This window comes from Microtus pennsylvanicus, chromosome 11 (genome assembly GCF_037038515.1).
Source record: "Microtus pennsylvanicus isolate mMicPen1 chromosome 11, mMicPen1.hap1, whole genome shotgun sequence".
NCBI lineage: Eukaryota > Metazoa > Chordata > Mammalia > Rodentia > Cricetidae > Microtus > Microtus pennsylvanicus.
In genome coordinates, this window is record NC_134589.1 from 17,421,915 (window position 1) to 17,442,035 (window position 20,121).

Consider the following 20,121-nt stretch of genomic DNA (forward strand, 5'->3'; position numbering starts at 1 on the left):
TTCTGTCCCATTCTGCTGCTCCTGTCCCCAGAGGCTAGTCTCCCCCCTCCCCTTTCCTCTTTGATGTTTTCTTTCCCCTAATACAATCCGCTCCACGTGAGTTTCTGTTGCATAGCATCTTTTTCTCTTACAGCGCTTTTGTTTTTAGGATCGTAGGCCTTAGTCTAAGGTGGTGGTTCTCAACCTTCCTAATACTGTGATTCTTTAATACAGTTCCTCATGTTGTGGTGACATGAAATAATTTTGTTGCTCCTTCATGACTAACTTATGAATTGTAATGTAAGTATTTGTGTTTTCCGATGTTTTAGTCAACCTGGGGTCAGGACCATTACTAGTTTGAGTATGGACTTAAACTTGAACTGATCTAGTTTGAAAGGAATGCTTTATTGCCATAGTCAGGAACGGGGGAATAAGGATTAGGGGACTATTGGAGTGCTCTAGTGAGAAAATAGTCACTTGGGCCAGGGAGGTAATGATAGAGGTTATGTGAATTAACACATAACAATTAGCTTGCTATATTTCGACAATATTTTAGGAAGGATATATATTTTTATATATGGATATATGTAAATTATATATCATATATATATATGCTGGATATATATAAATTAAAAAGAAGGAAAGACTTTCTGGTCATAGAAAACTGGGAATTGGTAAGGGCAGGAGAGTTCATATTCCTATGATAAAGATGCTGAACTGTTGGAACACCGTTCTCTGGCTTTTTTGGGGGGAGAAGATAACATACTACACAGTTATGAATGTATATCATTATATGCTTTTCAGAATCGAAACAAAATGATTGAACTGTAATGTAAATTGGACCTTTGTCAAAAATAGTATGAATATTAGTATATCTATGACAAACCTACCACAGCAGTGCATGATGTGGTTTTTTTCTGGTGTTTTTTGTTTTGTTTTTGATTTCTTTTGGTTTTTCGAGACAGAGTTTCTCTGTGTAGCCCTGGCTGTCCTAGCACTCACAGTAGAGCAGGCTGGCCTTGAACGCAAAGATCTGCCTACTTCATCCTCCTGAGTGCTGGGATTAAAGGTGTGTGCCACCACCTCCTGGTTATCCAGTTACTTCATAGTTTATTCCTTTGTCACAGTATTGTCCCTCTTTGTAACATCTTTCTCATAAGTTTTGTTTTTGAGTATACAGGTACATTTTCATTTACTCGGTAAAGTACTCATAAAAACAGTGGCATGAAAGAAGTATAATTGTAGTGATAACTGGTTTGGAAGTAGAGTTTCATTGTTCTTTTGGTTCAGTCACTAATACATCTTAGGTGTCTGTTGAGCTTTGTGTGCCATTCACCAGTGGTCCTTAAAAGATTGCATTTAACAAATTCTTTCCTTCTTTTGTTTTACTCTGCATGATGGTTTATTGAAATGGTCTTCCTATGCATAAGGTTGTCCTGAAACTCAGGTTCCCAAGTGCTGAGCTGTAAGCATGTGGTACTATACGACACTTTCCATGATACTTCTTTTGTGAAGATTGAATTTGGGTAAAATAGAATGTGCCTCAAGTAAATCATGTTGCAAGGAATAAAAGCTTTAAGAAAAAAAATTAACCCTGGGATGGCAAATGGGTTCAGGAGGGGGGAAAGAAAAGCTTGCTGTGTAGGTCTGATCGATTGAATTTTATTTTATTTGGGGACAGAATTTTGTTGCGGAATTCTAGCTAGCCTCAAGCTCACAAAGGTCCTTCTGCCTCTGCCTCCCAATATGCTAGGATTTAAGGCAGATACCACTACACAAGGATTCAACCTGAGTTTCATCCCTGGATCCTATAATAAAAATAGAGAAATGACTCCCTAAAGTTTATTCCCTGGCCTTCATGTATGTGCAAGCATGCCAGATTTTTTGAAAACTTTGCTAAGCTCTATTACAAAAGAGGCTATTGTTCCTTAAGACTAGTAGTAACCCAGCTCTGCATTGTGCTCCTCAGCCAGCCAGAATCCTTTACACTCTAGAAAGTACATCAGCCTCAAGCTGGGTACTGGAACCTTTTTATCATTCCAGAGGTAATTAGGATGGCTTGTGTGAGATGAGGTGGTCAGATGATTGTGGTGTCATGTTCTTCTTGCCTGTTCACCACAATTCCCATTGGTTTTTATCTGCCGGACTATGTAATCCTGGTAAATTTATTCTTGGACTATCTGATCACCTACGTGTTATATTTTAGTTAAGAGCAGAAGCTAATGCATTTCAGTTTTTTGTCACACAATCAAGTCAGTGGACTGTTAATATTCTAATGGAATGTCTGCTATCCTCCCCCTTTTTATTTTTGGCTCATGTATTTTATTTATACTCGTTTTTATAAGTGTGGCAGTTCGGATATATAGAGGGTATAGGTTTACATTAGGAGTCTTCCCAAATCTCTATTATATTATTTATTTAGTGTTTTGTTTACTTGTTTTGGAGATGCCGGGTGTCCCTTTGTAGCCGTGGCTGGCCTGAAATTTGCTAATGACCTGACTGACCTTGAATTCACAGGCAGCAGTCAGTCTCCTTGAGTGCTGATAGACCACCCTGTCTTACTTACCCTTGTTTTTCGAAACAGGGTTTCTTCCTGATTCTCTAACTCACTGATTTGTGAAGGACGGATAGCCAATGAGTTCATATACCACCATGCCCAGCTTTTCATGAGTGCTTGGGGATCTGAAACTAGATTCTCGGTTTGATCAGGGAGTATTTGCCAGCTGTGCTATATTCTTGACCTCTGTTGGTTTTATAATTGGTAAAGTAGCACTACTGTAAACAGTCCTGAAGTTTTAAGTATATAATGTGTTTTATATCTTTTTTTAGTTATGCTTTATCTTATATTAGGAATTATGCCTTGTTTGCAATCTGTTCTTTATATGGTCACAACCTCTGTGGCACTTTGATTCATGTAGCATATTTATTTATTATCTTTGCAGTTTAAAGTGCTGGTCTTCCAGTGATATTAAAAAAAATAAGACATTGTTCCTCAAAGTTCAGAATTTGAGGACGAAAAAGTAAAGAGCCATCATCTAATTGTGGAATTACAGTGTCATCAAGGATATGAGACATGTTTTTGATGGCTGGCCAGAAACTCTTAGATTTCCACCTGCCCTGTCTTCTGAGTACTGGGGTTATAGGCACTGTACTGCCATGCCCAGTCTGACATGCATTTAAAAAAAAAAAGAGGGACATAGGGTGAAAATAGCTAAATAATTCAGTAATAGGCAACAGTAACAGGTAACAGTAATAGGTGAAGATAGAGCAGGAAGAAATGTTCAAATGTCCATTCTAATGTCCAGTCTGTCAAGAGAACTGTCAGAAAATTAGCAAGAAGGTACAGGATCCGGTACTTTTTTTTTTTTAAACATTTTCATTTCTTGTGTGTGCATGTGCATGGATGCATATAGGTGCATGACACATCTCACCTGTTGTTTTGAAACAAGGTCTTATTTTTGTAGCCCTGTCTGACTTAGTATTTGGTATGTAGCCTAGACTGATCTTAAACTCATGAAAGTCCCGATTAGGCCATCCAGGTGTTTGCATTGCAGATGGGCACTACCACTGTCTTCTCTCTCAGGTCTGGCATCTTTAAAGAAGTATTCTATTTTAAAATGAAGCAAAGCAATGCAAATAATCGCCCAGCCAATTGTAGTCATATGACCTAGTTGTATAGACATTTATAGGTTCATAAGTATAGAAAGAGACAATTGGACTTTCAGAAACTCATTAGGAAGTGTCAATAGTTATCAATATATAGTCGATGTTTCGTTTATTTTCTTTAGCCCTCATTGCAGTATTGTTTTTAAATACATATTTTATGCATTTTATTTTATTCTTCCTGTATATATGCTAGCCTGTATTCTAAAGGGATGGTGGTTCGTTTGGTTGAAATTACACTCTTTCTACTAAAATTATTTCATTACATATTGTAATAAATGGCCAGCATTCAGCTATTGTTCTTTGTTATATGTATTTACATATACATTTGTGTGTATGTGAAAGTAAATTTATTCAGATCAGGGTCTAGAAAATGTCCTAAACACACTATCTTTTTCTATTATGTCCTTTAAACCTTATTTAATCACTAATAATCCCCTTCTCATCCACTTATTAAAATAGGTCATTTACCCTATACTGCTCCCCACATTCTGAACTTGTTTATCTCTGTTGTGTTACCATGCTCTGTTTGATTGAATGTTTGTCTGAGCACCACTTGTATGTCTGATGCTCCTGGAGATCAGAAGAGGGCAGTGGATCCCCTGGAGCTTGGATGGAGCCAGATGGTTTTCAACTGCCATGTGGAAGCTGGGGATTGAACCCAGGTCCTTTGCCAGAACAAGCTGTCGCTCCAAACCCCATACATGTTTTTTGTTTGTTTTTTTTTTTAATTTCTTTTGCTAAAAATATTTTAACGTTTATATAGGGGCCAGGAAATTAGAGTTTATTATTCTGGAACAGAAATTACTAAAATTAGTAAAACAAAAAATTTATGATTCCATCTTTGGTCTTGCTAGTATTTCCAAGCAGAATTCAGTGTATTTGAGAAGTACATATGTAATGCCCTGAGTGCAATTGCTATTGTTGTTGAACATCATCTTCACCAATGTAATGCATTAAAACAGTAACTTATTTCCCCTCAAATCTAGAGATAAGGGCTGGAGACATGACTCAGCAGTTAGGAACTCTTGCTGCTTTTGGACAGGACTATAATTTGATTTCCAGCACTCCCATCGTGCAACTCAAAACTGCCTGTAACTGCAGCTACAGTGGATCAGACACTTTCTGACCTCCACTGTCACCCACAATCATGTATGTGCATACCTGCACATAAAATCTAGAGATTGTGCTCACACTTAAGTATAATGCATCTACTTTTCATTATACTAGAGACATTAAATAATAAGTCAGTGTAACAACACTTTGGGTTTTTTTTGCTTGTTTATTTGGTTGGTTTTTTTGTTTTCGAAACATGGTTTCTCTGTAGCTTTGGACCTGTCCTGGAACTAGCTCTTGTAGACCAGCCAGGCTGGCTTCAAATTCACAGAGATCCAGCTGCCTCTGCCTCCCGAGTACTGGGATTAAAGGTGTGTGCCGCCACTGCCTGGTATAACAACACTTTGAAGTAGGGTAGTACCCTCATTTTAATAAGGAAGGAATAGACTTAATGTAGGGAGAAGGAAACATGTTCTGAATTGTATATAATCATGCCTTCTAAACTCATTCCAGTTAGTTATTTTGCTTCAACTCTGTTATTTTAAGTACTGTTTCTTTCATGTTTTTATTTTTTCAGGAGAAATATTTGTAGCCCGTGCTATATACTGATATGAGCCAGCACTCAGGAGGCAGAGGCAAGGAAATTGAGGCCATCTTTGGCATTATAACAAAATCCCTTCTCAAATACCAAAAACATAGAAGAAAGATGATGCATATGTCACTTTTTAGAGTTTAAGTATGAAATGTCACATACTTGCTGCCCTGCCTTGGTTGGGGCCTATCATCCTAGTTAGGAAGCTCTGGCAGGAGATTGCAAATTCAAGGGCTGCCAAAGTAACTTATAAAGATCCTTTCTCAAAACAAAAAATGGGGACTTTAAGACTTGTTTAAAATGTGAGGTCCTAGACTGATTACTTAATATTGAGGAAGAAGAGAAAAGATAATTCTCCCACAGGCACATGTGTTGAAGGGTCCTCAACTGGTGGTGGTGAAATTTTAAGAGGAAGAGCCACATAGAGGCCATGTCCTTGGAGAAGTAACCTTGTCCTGGCCCTCTTCTCTACCCTGGCTCTTTCCTTGCCTCCATTAAGTGAGCAGCTCTTTTCTGTACAGTGCTGTACTGGAACACACTGCTTTGTTATAAGCCCAGAAACAATGAAGCTACTTACCATGGATTCTTGCTGAAAGAGCAAGACAAAGGGCACCTTCATTTAGACCTTTAAGCATAGCTATGGATATCATCCAAACCTCCCTGGTAGGCTGCCCTCTATGTTGTGTGAAACTGTGTGGTGTAGATTATTTTAGAAAATTATGGTGCTTTAACCAAAATAGAAAACACTAAGATCCTATGTAAAAAGTGCTTTAATTCTTTGATTTCAAATAGATTGATATAGGGTCTCTAAAATTGTTTTTTTTTTTTTCAATAACTGCAAGCCCAAGTTTCCAAATATTATTTCTATTAGGATGCCTCACCTCCTTTTTTTTTTTCCTGTGAACAGCTCTGAGAGTGCTATGTTTGAGTGATTGGTAAGACTCTTTCTCGCTTTAGCTGTTCACACACACACACACACACACACACACACACACACACACACGGCACATTTTCCTTGTTCCTTCCTCCTCTCTTCTTTAGAAATAAGGAATTCTGAATATTTGTCACTGTAGTGCAATTGTTGTAATTCCAGCACTTGGGAGGCAGAGGCAAGTGGATCTCTGAGAGTTGGAGGTCAGCATGGTCTACAGAGTGAATTCCAGGTCAGCAAGGGCTGTTATACAGAGAAACCCTGTTTCAGGGGATGGGGGAGAGAAGAATAGGAAGAAGAAAAGGCCTAGTCAGTAGAAATATTGAGGCTGGTGTCAAACATTTGTTAATCATATAATAATGAGCCCATAGCATGCTTTGCAGCCATTTTGGAACCCTTACTGTCTATGTCAGCAGTTCTCAACTTGAGGATTGCAACTCCTTTAGGGGTCATATATCAGATATCCTGCATATCAGGTTATTTGCATTACAATTCATAATAGTAGCAAAATTACAGTTATGAAGTAGCAGCGAAATAATTTTATGGTTTGGGGTGTTCATCACAGCATGAACTGTAATAAAAGGTCACAGCATTAGGAAGGTTGAGAACCACTGGTTTATGTAGCGTGTAGAATGAGTAATTCGGCCTTGGAAATTGATACATAAATTTTGAGAGCATGTAGAATTCTTTTTTTTTTTCTGAGACAGGGTTTCTCTATAGCTTTGGAGCCTGTCCTGGCACTAGCTCTTGTAGACCAGGCCGGCCTCGAACTCATAGAGATCCACCTGCCTCTGCCTCCTGAGTGCTGGGATTAAAGGCGTGCGCCACCACCGCCCAGCCTAGAATTCTTAAATTGGGCAAGAAATTTAGTCTAGAAATATTTCTGTATTTAGAGCAGTGATTCTCCTTTTAATATTAGGAATTGGACTTGTTTGCTTAATCTGTCTTTTTTGTCTAGCCTTGCTCTCATCCTCTATTAATTAAATTGTTGATATTGTTAAGGAGTCTCATGGTTGACCCTTATCTGGCTAAGTTGAGTCATTAATTTAAACATGTCTCTGGTTCATCATTTAAGAAACTAATAGAAATTATTTGACCTTGCCTCAGAGCTCCTGAATGAGAAACTTGGGTTGGAGACCTTGTATAGGGTTTCTTGTTCATATTACTTCAGCGGATAAGACATAAAAATGAGTCAATTTTTTAGAACAAAAATGGTTTTTAAACTGAGTATGTTCAGATCTGAATGAATCGGCTGCTGTTTTATTGTAATCATTAAGAGCTTTGCAGGTAAAATGATTGGGATCTTGTCTTTATAATGACTTCTAGTTGGGAGTGCTGGCTCATTTACACCTGTAATCAAAGTACTTGGGAAACTGAGGCAGGATTGCCTCTCAAGTTTGAGTACAACTTGGGCTACACAGTTTAAGCATCTTCGTCTTAATCCCACCCCAAAGCTTCTAAAACTTGCAGTCATTTGAGAAAAAGATTAACATTTGTGGAGGCCAAAAGAACACTCAGGTACAAGCAAATAACAGGAGCTATGTAAATAGGAATCTTAACTTGGAGATTTTTTTCTGTAGGAGTTTTAAAATGTGAGGGTAGGCCTGGAGAAGATGGTTCTGCAGTTAAAAGAGCACTGGCCGCTTTTACAGACCATCTGTGTTCAATTTCTAGCACCCACGTGATAGTTCACAACTGTCTGTAACTTCAGTTCCAAGGGATTTGACATCCTCTTCTGGCTTCTTTGGGCACCAAGCATACATGTGATGTATATGCTTTCCTGTAGGCAAGAACAAGTTAACCTTCTATCTCAGATCATCCTTGGTTAGATTTTTTATGTGGGAGCATTTTTGGTCATGTAACAAAACTTTGTTAAGGTTTCTTTTGATAAGTGTTTGTTCTTTAGAAGAAATTGCTGTTTCTAAAATGGTTATAGCAGCATTTCTATGAAACATAGCAGATGGCCATTTTTTTTTTAACTTTTTTCAATTCATCAAGCAAAAATGTTGCTTTCTTGCATGTTTGCACAGAGGTCAAAACGAACAGACTACTTGACATTGCTTCACAAAGCTTAAACATGCATATGTCTCTGTGTGGTCTAATTTTGCCTAAGTGTTCTATGTCTTATTTGAATATAAAGTTCCCACCACCCCAGCTCTAAGACCCTTGACATATCATGCATTTCCCTTAAAATATAGTCCGCTCCACTCTATCCACCATGCAGGTTTCAGTTGATACTTTGGATAATAAATAACATAGAGGAATCTTTGTAGATTCTCATATAAATCTGGTGTCATAATTCTAACATTCCATGCTATTACCTGTCCTCTACTACTCAAAAAAAATCTTAACAACCTAACAATAGGATTCTTACATTCTTACCTCCTAAAATCACTGCTCCTAAATGATAGTTATTTAAATATTTGCTAATGGTAGTGAGGGTTGAGAGAATTGAAAATGTGTTAACTTCTTGGCTGAATAATCTACCAGCATACACACATCTCATTTTAACATCAGAGTTAATATGGTTAAACACAATTCTTGAAAGGTGTGTCAGCATTGTAAAAACACCAATGGAATGGGCTTGCTATTACTACAAACACCTCTAGTAAGCTGTAACTTAGTAGAAAGGAAAATGAGGATAAGCTAAGAGAAAATTTGAAAAAAAAAAACCAAAACGTTCTTTCCTCTGTCTTGGATTTTTTTTTTTTTACTTAAGGGTTATTTTACACCAGGCAAATTAGTCTTTCCTCTTGACTCATATTTTATTCCTCAGCCTATAAATTGGAAGGAAGTGGTTAATGTTAATTGAAGCTAGGTTTTATCATCTAGGGTGGAATTTTTAAATTATAAAGACCAAGGCTTAAGAAAGTCAGAGTTGATGCTGGGCTGTGTTGGCGCACTCCTTTAATTCCAGTATTCAAGAGTCAGAGGCTGGTGGATCTCTGGGAGTTTCAAGGCCAGCTTGGTCTACAGAATGAGTTCCAGGACAGTCATGGCTACTCTATCTTGAAAACAACAGCAAAAGGTCAGAGATGTAAGTAAACTAAAACCATCAGTTTCAGAGCTAAGGAGATGGTTCACTGGTTAAGAGCACTGGCTGCTATTCCTAAGCACCTGGGTTCAATTCCCAGCACCCACCCACGTGGTTGCTCACAACTGTCTGCAACTCCAGTTCTAGAGAATCTGGCACCTTCACACTGGCATGCATTCGGGCAAAATACCAAGAAACATAAAATAAAAATAAATAAATCTTTAAAAACAGAACCCTGTTTTTTGGATTTGTCTGTTAGAAATTTCTTTCATCTTATTCTTTCACCTTTTTCTCTTTTTTACCTTTTAAGATAAAGAATTGAAGCCAAGGTTATCGTTATTACATGTTCTTATCTAATATACACACTGCATTGATAGTAGGATTTCATCATTTTATGAATAACATAACTATGAGGCAGATATTGCTGTTATTTCCAAAGGTCAATTTACAGGTCTAGAATCATAAAAAGTAAAAAGTGGAAACATTGCTTGAACATTATTTTAATTCTACTTTGTATTTCACACTGCTTTTAAATATACTTGTTTTTGCTTCCCCTGGAGTTAGTAACTGTGAGATTTCTTCCTCTTACCTTTTAGTCACTCTTTTACTGGGATACTGGCAACTGTATTCTTTGCATGTTCTGGAACAGCCTCAGTTTTGCTTACTTTTTTTCTTTTGGTTTCATGAATTCTAAACAAGATTCCAGGCTTTCTTTCTCGTACTCTTGGAAGCCTTTGAAATAACTTAACCTGCCATTATTGGTTGAACATAGCTTTACTTAGGATTTCTATTAAGACTCAGAAGTGTTTGATTGATTGTTTATTATAGATATAGTGTTCTACCTGTATATGTGTTTGCATGCCAGAAGAGGGCATCGAATCTCATAGATATTTGTGACCTGTCATGTACAGACTTTTGGAAGAAACAGCCAGTGTTCTTAACCTGAGCAATCTTTTCAGTCCTTACTTTGGATTTCTTAATCGGGTTTTTCTTTGGTGGATTATAAAGAAAGAACTGGAGGCAGGATTGTAAACGGGATTAAAACAACAAACAAACTCAGACATATCACCCTGAAGTCCTGGCATATTTATTGTTGCTTTAATGTAATTTTTTTGTTATATCTCAAGGAAGAGAAATAAAATTCAACCAGTCATGTTCTTTTATTATTATTTTTATTTACATATTTAGCTAGTTTAGTTTTTATTATTTAATGTATATGAGTATTTTTCCTGTTTGTGTCTCTGTGCACCACATGCGGGCCTAATGCCTGAGGAGGCAGAGAACCCACCATGTGGGTGTTGGGAATTGAACCTGTGTCCTTTGCAACAAGTGCCCTTAATCACTGAGCCAACTTATCAGCCCAGTTCTTTATTGTACTTCCTAAATTTTCCTTCTTGAATAAAACTAGGTGACTTGATTAGAGGTAGTACCAGAGCCAGGTGTTTGTGATGTCGTGCAGAATTTAGGTTTTGTTGTTACTTTTAGCTAGATCAGTAACTTGCTGTAATTTTTTTTTTTTTTTTTTTTTTTTTTTTTTAGTTTTTCGAGACAGGGTTTCTCTGTAGCTTTGGAGCCTGTCCTGGCACTAGCTCTTGTAGACCAGGCTGGCCTCGAACTCACAAAGATCCGCCTGCCTCTGCCTCCCGAGTGCTGGGATTAAAGGTGTGCGCCACCACCGCCCGGCCTAACTTGCTGTAATTTATCTTGGATAAAAATATGTTACTTTGCCGGGCGATGGTGGCGCACGCCTTTAATCCCAGCACTCGGGAGGCAGAGGTAGGCGGATCTCTGTGAGTTCGAGACCAGCCTGGTCTACAGAGCTAGTTCCAGGACAGGCTCCAAAGCCACAGAGAAACCCTGTCTCGAAAAACCAAAAAAAAAAAAAAATGTTACTTTGGGCTGGAGAGATGGCTCAGTGGTTAAGAGCATTGCCTGCTCTTCCAAAGGTCCTGAGTTCAATTCCCGGCAACCACATGGTAGCTCACAACCATCTTTAAAGAGGTCTGGTCCCCTCTTCTGGCCTGCAGACATGCACACAGACAGAATATTGTATACACAATAAATAAATAAATATTCTTTTAAAAAAATATGTTACTTTGTATTCTGCAGATTTGGGCAGTACTGGCAGGCATTGATGGGGTTTATGAAAGTGCATAGTTTTGATGATAATAATAATCCTATGTAGATTCATGGCCTACTAATAAATTGAGTGAAAGGGATAATACAGCAAATTCTCACTTCACTGTTAGCAGAAATCAGATCATTTCGCACTTTCTGTCTTAAAAATGGTATGCTGCTATGTATTCAATTTTAATCCTACCAGCAAAAGGTGAATCTTTGTGAGTTAGAGGCCAACGTAATCTGTATGGCATGTTTCAGGACAGTAAGGCTACATACTGTCTCAGGGATAAATATATTTATATGTTTGTGTTGGAGGATGTCTTGCTGCTGTTTATTAGGCAGCCTAAGCTATCTTCAAATTCATGACCCTCCTAATTTAGTGCTTTTGCATTTGGTTTTGTCGAGACAGGGTTTCTCTGTAGCTTTAGAGCCTGTCTAAGAACTAGCTCTTATAGATCAGTCCGGCCTCAAACTCAGAGGTCCACCTGCTTCTGCCTCCCGAGTGCTGGGATTAAAGGCATGCGCCACCAGTACCTGGCAGCGCTTTTTTATTTGGGTAATTTTCAACTGTGGTGATACAGTAGAAAAGATGTCATTGATGGTTTTCAGAATCTACTGTATAATTTTTTAGAAAAACAGAAAAACCCTGGTCCTCACATTGAAAGATTACTTAGTGGTTCTTCTAACAAAATATTCCCACTGACTGTACCATTCAAGATGATTTTAAGTACCAAAGGAACCTCAGAATAAGAACTAAAAACAAAAACTAATACTTTACTTTTTTAATTTGGACACATTAACCTAACATTAAGATGAATCTTATATTTGCAGAGGGAAATAGGTATTTTCAGCATAAAGTTTTAGACTGATTATAGAGCTTGTTTTTATGACCTTTTTTTCCTCAAATATTATATGTTGTTTTGGTAGAATATCCTCAGAGGTATATAGTAATACTCTCCTAAATCTGTGAGGACTATTAAAACAGAAGTTCGGGTAAACTACAAAGAAACCTATTATTATTTATAAACCAGAACTAGTTTTAGTTGGCTATATTGAAATTTGTTATCTTTCAGTATGTTTTTAAACATATTTAAAGTGTTTTGCTTTTTTCCTCTAACTGGCATGACAACATACAAGAAAAAAAACTTTGTTGTTGTTGTTAAAATACATAAACTCAGAGATAGCAAATAAATTTCATCTCTTGTTGTAGGATGTGAGATTCTCCTCTGTATGCTGTGAATAACATTGATTAGTAAAGAAGCTGGCTTAGCCTGATAGGGTAGAACAGAGCTAGGCGGGGCAAACTAAACTGAATGTTGGGAGAAAGAAGGTAACTTTAGGGTGAAGCCATGTAGCCCCGCCGCTGGAGACAGACACTGAAACTTTACCGAATAAGCCACAGCCTTGTGGCAGTACAGAAGTTAATAGAGATAGGTTAAATTAATACGTAAGAGCTAGCCAAAACGAAGCTAGACTTAATAGGCCAAGCAGTGATCTAATTAATACAGTTTCTGTGTGGTTATTTCAGGAGTCTGGGCAGCTGGGAACAAACAAGAGGTTTCCACTCTATTAATTAAATCACTGCTTGACCCATTAGCTCTAGTCTCTTATTGAATAACTCTTACATCTTAATTTAATCCATCTCCATTAATCTGTGCATCACCATAAGGCCATGGCCTACCAGCAGTCTCAGTGTGTCTGTTTCTGTCAGAGACTCCATGGCTTCTCACTGACTCTCCCTCCTTTCTCCCAGCATTCAGTTTAGCTTTCCCCACCTATGTCTATTCTACTCTGCACAGGCCCAAGACAGTTCTTTATTAACCAATGGTATTCATAGCATACAGAGGGGAATTCCACATTACCTCCCCTTTTCTGTTTAAATAAGAAGGAAGGTTTTAACTTTAACATAGAAAAATTACATTCAACAAAATAGGTATCAAGCAAGAGTTAGTTATAATATTTATATCTACTTTATCTTTTATCATATCTAAGGAAAACTATATTCCTCAACTCCATCAAAGACTCCAGAAGGATATAATAATACCTAAGTAAACAGGAAGTTAATTGTAAGCAACTTCAAAAACTTTAGAATTGACAGAAACATCTCTCTGCCTGGACAGTCACCCAAAGTTCTTCTCTGATGTTGGAGCATCTATCTTCAGCCTACAGGCCCCATAATATCCAGCAAACTTTTCCATGAAGCAGGAAATTTCAAAGACAGTTCCTGCCTATATTGGCAGTTTGTCAGTAACTTTGTTGTGTCCTGCAGACTGTCTGGCAGACTCTTTCAGGAAGCAGGAACCCCAAAGAATTGTCTCACCTTTAGGCAAATTTAGCAGTCATTTCTCTGTGGGTCCTGCAAGTCTCGTCAAGCAGTTCAGGCAAGAGCATTTTCTTCCAAATGGCTAGGCAATGCCATAAAGAGCCTCTGCAATGGCCATCTTCCTCCTGAAGTAATTGGTGCTGCCAGGAGCAGATGTGTCTCATGTCATGAAAAGTCCTATCTTCTTAAAACATTTTAAATGCCATATTCTAAAGGTCTCTGAAAGATTTGAGAAATTCCTATCTATCTCTATATATCTAGAAAATCTAACATGATTAGAAGCTTGACTATTGTAGATGATTTTCTATTAACCTATATTTCTTAATTATACATTGAATTTTTAAATGAGCTGCACAAACACAATACCTTATCAAGATCAAAAATATACATAAAACAAAATTGATCTTAAATTTGTACCAATAAGCCAAGATCCATACAAATGAAAGTCTCTAAAGCATATCTCCTTTTAAATGTAAGCGAACATTTATAAACAATATTGGGGAATGTGGGTGTAATTCTCTCCAAACTGCTTCCTGCTGTTTGTTGGGCAAAGTAATTTGGGCGCCGGGTGTCTTGGACCATCAAACCATATTAGTCTGGAAGGATTCCACAGGTTCTCATCCTCTTTGGAAACAAAAGAACCTCTTTGCCAAAGCAACATATCCTTACACCCAAATTTTGAAGGCATGATAATACCTTTAAAGTGCATATATATATTGATTATTTAGCTCCTTCATGGTCAAAAAATTCAAAGGAAGCACAACAGTATACATAATCCAGACTCTGTATTTTCCATTTTTACATGGCTTACTGGTTTTACTCTATTTTAATATTTATTATCGTTACTTCTTTAATCTATGACTCTCTGTAATCTGTTTCTTTACTTTTTTTTCTAAACCATTTATTTCCATTTATGACTCTCTATACTCTCTTCTCACAAGCCTGCATACATTTTTTTAAACACTGTGGCCCATTTAGAGGTTTTTATGTTGGAATCTGTCCTATTGTGTATCTGTAATCCTTTTCTGATCAAAACTGCTTTTTTTTTATGCTAAGTAGGTGTGGCTTGGATCAACAGGGCCCTGCCTGATTGCTCCTATACCAGCAGTTCTAAAGCCTGCAGTTTGTCTTCTGTTAAAGGCCACTGTTTAACCCATGTTGGTTTCTCAGTTAACCATTTTAAATGTAGGGCTGTTGGTACCTGTACCTCTAAAGGTTTGCTGTTGCTTTGTGTTCTTGTACAGCCTGAGTGGCTGGTGACTTTTGTGTATAGTACCTTATATTATCCTTTCCAGAGTCTCTGGGATTGCAGGAATGTTAATCTGGGTATTCCATTGCTGCAGCAGGTCACAACCCCATAAATTAATTCACTGGATTTTACCCACATATGGCCTCAGCCTTCCTCTCTGTCCTTCTGGCCTTATGCATTCAACTGATCTCGTGCTTTGTTTCACTTGAGATAGGGTTCCAGTTCCTAGGAATTGAACGTGTGTCTCTTCAAAGAGGCCAATTTGGATGCCAAGATTCTGGAGTCGTGTTACTCACGTCCACACCTGTATCTACCAAACCCACAATTACAATATCATTTACGTGTACTCTTAGCTCATCATCTTGAAGAATCAACCAGCCCTTGGAATTCTCCTGTATTTGTTGTTAAAAAGAAATCTGGTAAATGGAGAATGGTGACAGATATAAGAGCTGTCAACCAGGTAACTCAACCTGTGGGCCCTTTACAAAAAATTCCTCTGCTTTCTCTATTACCAAAAGGATAGTTATTATAGTTATTAGGATCACTTATAGGGATATCACTTAAGTTATTGAGTTAAAAGATTGTTTCTTCACTATACCTTTACAAGAAAAGACAGAGAAAAAATTTCATTCTGAGTACCTACTTACACTAATTCTCAGCCTACTAGGAGATACCAGTGAACCGTCCTTCCACAGGGAATGCTCACATTGGGTGCTAGATGAAGATGGACTCTAAAAAGAAATCCCACAATAGCTCAGAATTAAGTATAATAAAGGGTTATTTATTTAGGGGTGTGTAACAGGAGGAGCGGGCCTGCTTTTGGTCCTGGCCGCCCTGCTAGTTTACACCCGAAATAATCACACAGAAATTGTATGAATTAAATCACTGCCTGCCTCCCAAGTGCTGAGATTAAAGGTGTGCGCCACCATCGCCCGGCTTTATTGGCTAATTTTTACATCTTAATTTAAACCATTTTTGTTAGTCAGTGTATTGCCACATAACTGTGGCTTACTGGCAAGATTCTAACCAGCTTCTGTCCCAGGCAGGAGATCAGGGGTTTTCTCTGTCTGCCCTTCTTCTCAGCATTCAGTTCTGTCTACTCTGCCTACCTAAGTGCTGCCCTATCAAAAGACCAAGGCAGTTTCTTTATTCAACCAATGAAAGCAACACATAGACAGAAGAACCTCCTACACCATTTTTCCTTTTTCTGTTTAAACAAAACGGAAGGCTTTAACTTTAACATAGTAAAATTACATATAACAAAACAGTTATCAAGTAAGAATTACAGTTACAATATTTATATTTTATCTTTTATAATAACTAAGGAAAACAATATTTATAAATTCTAAAATTCCACCAAAAACTCCAGAAGGAAATAATATTACTTAAACAGAAAGTACATTATAAGCAACTTTCAAAACTCTAGAAATGACAGAGACATCTCATTTCCTGGACAGTCATCCAAAGTTTTTTTGTACCTTTGGGGCATCCATCTTTAGCCTATAGGCCCATAGTATCCAGCAGAGATTTTTATGAAGCAGGAAATTTTAAAGATAGTTTAGTCACTTTTTTTGTGTGTCCTGCAGAATGTCTCGCAGACTCCTATGAAGCAGGAACCCCGAAGGATCATCTCACCTTTTGGCAAGTTTAGCAGTCATCTCTTTGCGGGTACTGCATGTTCAGTGAACCAGTCCAGGCAAGAGCAGTTTCTTGCCCAAATGGCTGGCAAACTCCATAAGGAGTCTCTTTGATGTCCATCTTTCTCTTGAAGTAGATTGGTGCTGCCAGGAGCAAATATGCCTCATTGTCATGAAAAGTCCTAAGTTAGTAAAACATTTTAAATGCCATATTCTGTAGTCTTTGAAAGATATGAAGAATGTCTATCCATCTGAAATATATCTATGCATATCTAGAAAATCTAACATGACTACAAACTTGACTATTATAGATGATTATCCATTAACAATCTATATTTCTTAATTATTACATTTTTCAATGAACTACACAGCCACAATACCTTAATCAAGATCAGAAATACATATACGTATAACAAAATTGACCTTAAATTTATATCAATTAATCAAGATTTATACTAATGCAAATTATTCATATCTATATCCTCCTACACCAGGGGTAGACTCACAGATCACGGTCCTCTGCATGAATGGGGAACAGGAACCAAATCCAGCAGCTGGAAGAGAAAGAGAATGTGTGCTTTACATTGGCGTTTATAGCATAAGAGGCCACACCCAAGTGGGCTGGTAACTTAAAGGCTACTGGCTATAGCAGTCTCTCTTGGGTAGTTTAAAGTGATTCATGTTCTGGAACAGTTTCTTGAGAAGACTTAGAGGCTTATGAGCTCAGATCAGAATCATTGTCAAGAGACTGCCTGGATTCTTCATCCACCAACTGTGACTGTGACCCTGATTCTGTTACATGTCAGCTCCAAGTATATTTTTATACATTTTAATTGATCTGTAAGAATAATAGTCTGTGTAAGTGTGCGCGCACATGCCTGTGTGTCATGTTTCCCCCATGTTTTCTCATTCTGTATTGTTGAAATTAGGCATTGGTTTATACTGTAATTGCTAACTAGTATTACGTTAAATTTCTTCTTTTTAACGTATTTCTTTAATGATGGTGTGTATCTGTGATAACATTTACAGCTGATTTTTGCTTTTATGTGAATTTTCCATTTAGCATTGTCTTGATCTAGTCCTGTCTATATAGAACTCTGGTTGATTTTATTTTTATTACTATAAAAAATTTTAAGGAATAAACTATAATTTATTTGCCTTCATTAGCAGAATTTGATTACATAATGCACCTATTTCCTCGTGCACGCCTCAGAAGCATATATATTATATATGAATATTTGAGACTTAGAACAGGTAAGAATTATCAAATAAGACACAGAAACACAAAGTTTCAACATAACAAAAATGTAGTGAACAGAGTTAAAGGACAAGCACTTGTTAGTAGAGATTGTTGAGTCAAGCATACAAAATATTCACTATGTGTGTGTATGTGTGTTCTCAGAAGCAGAATTTCTTTGTGATTGGGCTTGTACGTTTTTTTTAACCTAGCCAGATTACTCTTGAATACAGTTGTACCAGTATATCTTGGACTGCTGCAATGGTCTAATCTTTAGTCCTTTTAAAAATATTCCTGTATTTAAGAGATGGGATCTTACTTTGCAGCTTAGGCTGCCCTCAGTCTTGTGGTAACCTCCTATCTTTGTTTTTTTTTGGTGGGGGTGTTTTGCTTGTTTTGTTTTTTTAGATGGGGGTTACAGGTATGTGCCACTGTGTCCAGCTTGATGCTGAATCTTTAGTATGTTTGATTCATCCTCTATGAATAAGTGTTGTTTAACTTTGTTCACTAAGTTTTTGTTGTATGTTCAAACTTTGATTGTATTTCTGTGTCTTACTTGAAAATTCTTACCTGTTCTAAGTCTCAAATACTTATTTTTATTATAAGATTGACTATAGGAGAAAAGCAACTTCACAACCCAGAATCATGGCAGCAAGTCATAACAAAACATGATTTTAATTTTGTCCACGTAAAGAGCTGACAATTCATGTATCCACCTATCAATTTTGGTAGTCTGTATTGTGTTCTTTTGGTCTTCTGTTCATCTTACATTGCCATAAGTATTACCACTTTATAATAAGTCTGTAATACCTGATCATTCAAGTTTTGATCATACTTCACTTTTCTGAATTCCTGCTCTCTGCTTCCAATTAAAACTATTTTGTAGGGTCTAGTAAGGGGGCACCGAAGTTTTGAGGGCACTGGATACTCTTTAGAAGACTTGGATTTGATTCCCAGCACTCAAATGGTGGCTCACAGGGAACTCAACTCCTTCGCTGGCCTTCATGAATATCAGACATGCACACTATGAGTAGACATATATGCAGATAAAAACATCTGTACACATAAAATAAAAAATTTTAAATTAAATGTCCACCCCTTTCCCCAATATAGCACACAACTGTAACTCTGCCATAGGCTGGATGATGAGGAATTCAAGGTCATCCTTAGATGTATAGCTAGCAAGTTTAAGACCAACTTGAAATACATGAGACCCTGCCTCTAAAGAGCAGCAGCAGCAATATCAAAAACCCAAGCAAATCAGATTTTAAACTTAATTGAGATTTTTTTAAAGTATATTTTATAATTTATGTAAATTATTTATGGCTTTCTGATTTTTATCTGTAAAATTTCTATAATATTGGCTTTCATTCAGGTTATGATACTGGCTAAGAATATGAAGCTTTCTTCTGCTATGAAGCTTTATATGTTTATCTTTATTCAGGAAGTTTGAATTTCTGTAGCTGTAATAATTTTAATGGCTTCTTATATTAGAAAAAATTGTTATTAAACTGGATGTTGTAGCATACACTTTTAATCTCAGAACTAGGGAGGCAGAAGCGGGTGAACCTCAGTTCGAGGCCAGATAGAGCTACATAGGGAGACCCTGCTTCAAAATAAACATAGATGATAGGTAGGTAGGTAGGTAGGTAGGTAGGTAGGTAGGTAGGTAGGTAGGAAGAATGAATTTAAAAAGTTTTATTAAGATACTGTTTTAACAAAGAAAATGTCTTTTATCTCCTGAGAATCTAAAGCAATTTCAGGAAAAACTTGGTCCCACAGTATCAGGGTATAATAAACACCTCTACTTAGTTTTACCTCTACTTAAATTAGCTTTGGAAGGAAAGTGGATTGTCTGTTTTGGTTTTTTTTTTGTCTGTCTTTACATCATAGTTAGTTTGTGTAAGAATCTACCCACTCTGTTCCTCTCCCCATTTGGTATAGATAGTAATGCGGCTCTTGGATTTCACTCAGTTTATTTTCTTGTAGGAAACGCAGATCTGAATGGAGATGGGCTGCAGACCGAGCAGCTATTGTCAGTCGCTGGAACTGGCTTCAGGCCCATGTTTCTGACTTGGAATATCGAATTCGCCAGCAAACGGATATTTATAAACAGATACGTGCTAATAAGGTAAGGGATACATTTCTGGTGTTTTCTGATGAGTTTAAAATCTTCCATTACCTCTTTTCTTCCACCTCTTATCATTCTTTCAATAACTCTTTAACAATATCAAAATACATAGTTTAACTACTTGACCTAATAGTTTAATGGTCTAAGCCTGATGGTACTATAGTGTAG

The 20,121-nt window shown here is 37.2% G+C and overlaps 1 protein-coding gene across 10 annotated transcripts in view; it reads left to right on the forward strand.

The window, feature by feature from the left end:
• Positions 1-20,121, forward strand: part of Kansl1 (KAT8 regulatory NSL complex subunit 1) — a 132,313-nt gene that overhangs the window by 74,360 nt on the left and 37,832 nt on the right. For all 10 annotated transcript variants that reach the window (XM_075990425.1, XM_075990422.1, XM_075990429.1 and 7 more), the window contains one exon: positions 19,812-19,953. In XM_075990425.1, coding sequence (XP_075846540.1) covers positions 19,812-19,953 — 142 coding nt within the window. The remainder of the gene's footprint in view (positions 1-19,811; positions 19,954-20,121) is intronic.